The sequence below is a fragment of the Nestor notabilis genome, unplaced genomic scaffold (assembly GCF_000696875.1).
Source record: "Nestor notabilis isolate BGI_N333 unplaced genomic scaffold, ASM69687v1 scaffold21094, whole genome shotgun sequence".
NCBI classification, from domain to species: domain Eukaryota; kingdom Metazoa; phylum Chordata; class Aves; order Psittaciformes; family Psittacidae; genus Nestor; species Nestor notabilis.
In genome coordinates, this window is record NW_009924636.1 from 945 (window position 1) to 5522 (window position 4578).

The 4578-nt window shown below is 39.2% G+C and overlaps 1 protein-coding gene across 1 annotated transcript in view; it reads right to left on the reverse strand.

Moving 5' to 3' along the window:
- Nucleotides 1–492: 492 nt before the first annotated feature.
- The window catches only part of CNIH3 (cornichon family AMPA receptor auxiliary protein 3), a gene marked incomplete at its 5' end in the record, with an annotated part of 19418 nt that continues 15332 nt past the window's right edge, over nt 493–4578 (reverse strand). Inside the window, one exon of the mRNA XM_010012698.1 lies at nt 493–609. Within this exon, the coding sequence (XP_010011000.1) occupies nt 493–609 (117 nt within the window). The remainder of the gene's footprint in view (nt 610–4578) is intronic.

Sequence of the window (4578 nt, forward strand, 5' to 3'; positions counted from 1 at the left end):
AGAAGATGAGAAGCAAAATTCTGTCAATCTGCCAGTCTCTACTTCACAACTTAAATGAAAAGGTTTCCTTGCTAGAGATGAATGAAGAGGTCCAGATATGAATTGCCTTCTGTGTTCAGTACTTCAGAAGTAAATACTTCCTATCTGTAAGTATTTAGAGCTTCACGAAATCCCACTTTCAGATTCCAGCCTACTTAATTTCCAAGTTTTCATTCAGATGGCGAGTGCATCCTGACACACTTTGCAATGTTTACCTAAGTTAGTAACTAAAACCCACATTCATATTGTTATGTGTTTTCTGTACCCATCCTAAGCATTCACCAGAAGTATTTACTTTTTCTCTGTGAATACTTCAGCTGCTTATAGGCAAAAGCTTCTAGGTAAAAGATATCCAGCCATACTCCTGTCACTGCATGTCATAGTTCATACAATCTGCATATGTGATGAGTTGGCAAATAAGGCTAACAAGCAGTCAGCATATAAAAGACGGGCTTACCTCCAGAAGTGATAAAAAAGCAAAGGAACATTTAACCCCAGTGTGAGCCACTCTTGAGCGCACAAAAACATTATGCAGAAAAGACTATGGATAGAGTACTCCGGCAACACCAGCTAAAAAGAAAGGAACAGAAATAACAGCTGTCAGTAAACCACCTCTTTTAATCAATTAAGCAGTTTTCCAGAAAACAAACCATCTCTGCAAGTTTCCTGTCTGTCTGTCCCTACACACGTCTCAGTTGACAGCTTGGCCATAAGCAGTGAGCACGAGACACAGTACCAGATCTGTTCAGGTTCTAAACATGACTGTATTCCAAGGGCTGCTACCACTTACAGAAGCGTAGTGAGAATAAACCAATGTCTGTAAAAGACTTCTTCGAGAACTAAGTTTCATTACTGATATATTCAGAAAGGAAATAATAAAGCTACTACTGAAGCTTCACTTCTATACTGGAGCAGCATCCTTGGAAAAATAAAAGGCTGCTTCTACCACTTTAGTGTGTTATGTCCACCCTAAAGAGATGAAATCCATTACGAAGTCAGCATTGCAAGCTAAACCCCACTAAAACAGGAAACTCACTTCCTTAGTAAATCCATGGCTCCGCACACTACTTGTTTCAGACCCAGGATGATTCTTTCTATTAAAAGAGAAAGTGCGTAGGCAGCTGGCAGAAGCAGAAATTTATGTGCTGTTGATTCAGAGTAGTTACTTCTAAAGGCATTTTGCTTTTTTTTTTCCCCCCACTGCTTTCCCATTTCTTAGCTGGCTTTCTTCTCTTGTTTTGTTCCAATGCCTTTTGTCAGAAATCTCTACTTCTTCCAGTAATAAATATTTCTCAAAGCTGGACAATCCCATACACATTTCATCTGCATCCCTTGCTGCATCTTGAAGCTACATCAACCAAAGTTAAATCACAAAAAGCATTTGAGTGGCTTCTTCGATGTAAATTCATTTTCATCTGTCAAATAATAAAGTGAGCCCTATTTTTAAAAACAATGTAAAACTTACTATACAGCTACCCCAACACCTACCTACTCCCATACAGCTGTGCTGTAATGAATTCCCTCTTCTTGATTCTAGGAGTCTTTCCACATCACAAGGAATGTACTTTTTCACTTTCATTTAACTTTACTACTTGACGTATTTAACACATTTGGATCTCTCTATGCCTACATCTTCAACTTAAACATTCTCAAAAGCTTATCTTATGTGGATGACCAATCACAATCATAGAATCACAGAATGGTTTGGGTTGGAAAGGACCTTAAGATCAATTAGTTCCAACCACTAAACCATGTTGCCCGTAATACAATTACATAGTTCAGATTCCAGATGGTAGTTATTTATCACTGCTGGATTTTATTTTTTCTTTCATTTTTAGAATGTGATTTACAACATGACTATAACCTTTCCCCAAAGAATGATTCATCTTCCTCACAAACTGTAAACAAGAAAGATCTTCACGATGTACATCTACCCATTAAACATCACAACACTTAAAAGCATGTTACGTTCATTATCACATATTTGATTTCTGATTCCAACACAATCCACGAAGTTAGCAGGAACACAAGCCTGCAACACGAGCCTAATCAGTGGGCCGGCTGGCAATAACAGGGAAGGAAACCCGTGGTGAAAATTTATGCAGAGCTTAAAAACCAAACCAAAACAAAAGATCTGCTGTGAAACTAGAAAGGAAACAAAGAACAAAGGAAGAAATGGACTCTCAGACACAGACTCACTTCCCAGTCACAGTTTCTGGCGCAAATTAAATCTACCTATGCTTTCGACAGAACAATAAATGTCATTTATCTCTCTTCACCCTTTTCTTTGAGGGATATTTTCCTGTGAACATAAACAAAGACAGGATCAGTGCTGACCACAGTTTCTGAAGAGAATTCATGCAAAGAGGCAAAGAAAGCCCAGCCTTCAAAGCCAACTACAGTTTGTATTCAGGTGACTTAGCTTAGAGACCAAATCTAAAAGGAGGTGAAAGGATTGAAAACAAAGTGTAGAAAGGCACTAGCAGCAAGGACTGTGAGGAAAATTAAACTGAATAACTAAATAACTGAAAAATAACACTACTTCAGTTTTTGGCTCTAAGAATCATCCTGCAGTTTGACACAATGTCCATTCAACAATGGATACTTTCAATCAACTTTAACAAACACAGGATTTGGCTCCTGGAGAGAAGGAAGCTGGCTGAGATACAAGCAACAGTCAATCCTCGTTGTTCCAGCTGAGGTAGTCAACAGCAATAGTGATTTCTGAGATACAGATAGCTGTGCAATAGGAATTAAACTAAAGTCTTTAATTCATTCCTGGAAAAGCATACAAAGATGTCAGATGGTAAACAAGTTGAGCTATAACCAGTATACTTCAATTTTGAACCAGGAACACTCTGATTCAGATAACGACCTCTGCTTTCTGACACAGCTCAAGATGAAATCTTGAGATGATTACGGAACACAGCACTGAAGGAAAAACTGGCAAAGCAGCACAGTTCTTAAGGGCTGCAACCTGGTCACTTTGAGTCCCAAGCTAATGAGTGACATTACAAATTTATCACCAGAAATTCTGCTAGCTGACATTTATCTGTGGAAAAAACCACAGGAAAGCCTGAACAGGAAGTCAGCTTCTAGACCAAAATGCTGCTAATCAGAAACACTTGTGCTATAACATAAGCAAGGGGAAGAAATTACTACACCTTTCTAAGTTTTGCTTTTATATGTACAGTTAAATAATCCATAACAGTAAATATTCAAATTCCTTATTCACAGTCCACCATTTGAATTTAAAATTTAAAACCTTAGATAGACATCATACTCATTGCCATCTCTCCATAAATATTCAATGTATCCTCTTAGAAAGCAGTACACACACACACATGCCTGTGTAGACAGATTCTTCCCCTCTAATTCCAAAGTAAATAAAGCAGGTTTTGCTGTGCATAGACATCAAGGTTCAGCTGGAGTAAAGCATGGAAAAAGAAGCATTGAAGCTAAGCACTTGTCAGCAGCTTTTTTACATTTACAGGAACACAAAGACCTCTCCATACTGCAACTGCAGAAGGGCATCTCTTGGGAAGCTCAGTACTAAATCATTTTATTCAGTTTCCTGTTTCCTACATATATTCTCTGCTGGTCTTACACAAAAGATAAATCCATCTTTTTCTGACAGTACTTTTCCTCCTTATTCTGCTTATTACAGATGGATACATCCTTCTCAAATGCAATTTTGCTTTTATGGAACATATGTATCATTTTTACACAGAATGACTCTTACACTTTGGCCAGTGTAAAGGGCACGTAACATAACTCACACAAACCAAAACTGGGAAGATATTATAGCAGGAACAGTAACCTCCCTTCACTGATGCTATTAAATTCTCATGCTTAGAAAAATAATCAACAAGTGAATCAAATGGTTTTCCCAGTCACGGTTAAGCCACTGCAATGTCAAGACCTCCAGCAATTTGTTTAGTGTGCTACTGGCGTGCAACACAGTAATACCCACGGAATTCCTGGTTTTCCCCCAAAAGACTTTGAGTCCACATTAGTCTCTACCTGTGCACCTCAGCCTCCATACTTTAAGCACAGGCTCAACACCATACCCAGAAATGGCCAGCCACCAGACACTCCACCCTTCCCAGGGTTTCTGAAAGTTTTCATTACACTGTTAAGAGGCTGAGACAACTTCCCAACTCAATGCCTGCCTTCTCCTCCCACAGATGTCAAGAAAAAAAGCTGAAGAGAGAGGTTCAACCTCCTTCACTAAGAGCTCAGGTGATATCCAAGTCGAAACCAAGCCACCTTGCAGACACGTAAGCCCTTTTCCCATCCACCTAAAAGCAACAAGAAACTGAAAACATCATGCATGCATGGATTCACTACAAAGCCCCAAATTAGGCCTGACCTAAATGCATGCTGCTTTATTGCACTGGTTAATGCTACTGCATCTTTTGTCACTAAAGGATGGCTGCAGCGTGTCACTACGGTTCTCACTTTGCTGCTTTTCCGCCATATCCCTTGCTAAAGCTGACATGTAGAATTGGTCCTCACTGGTAGAAGGGAAATGGGTGA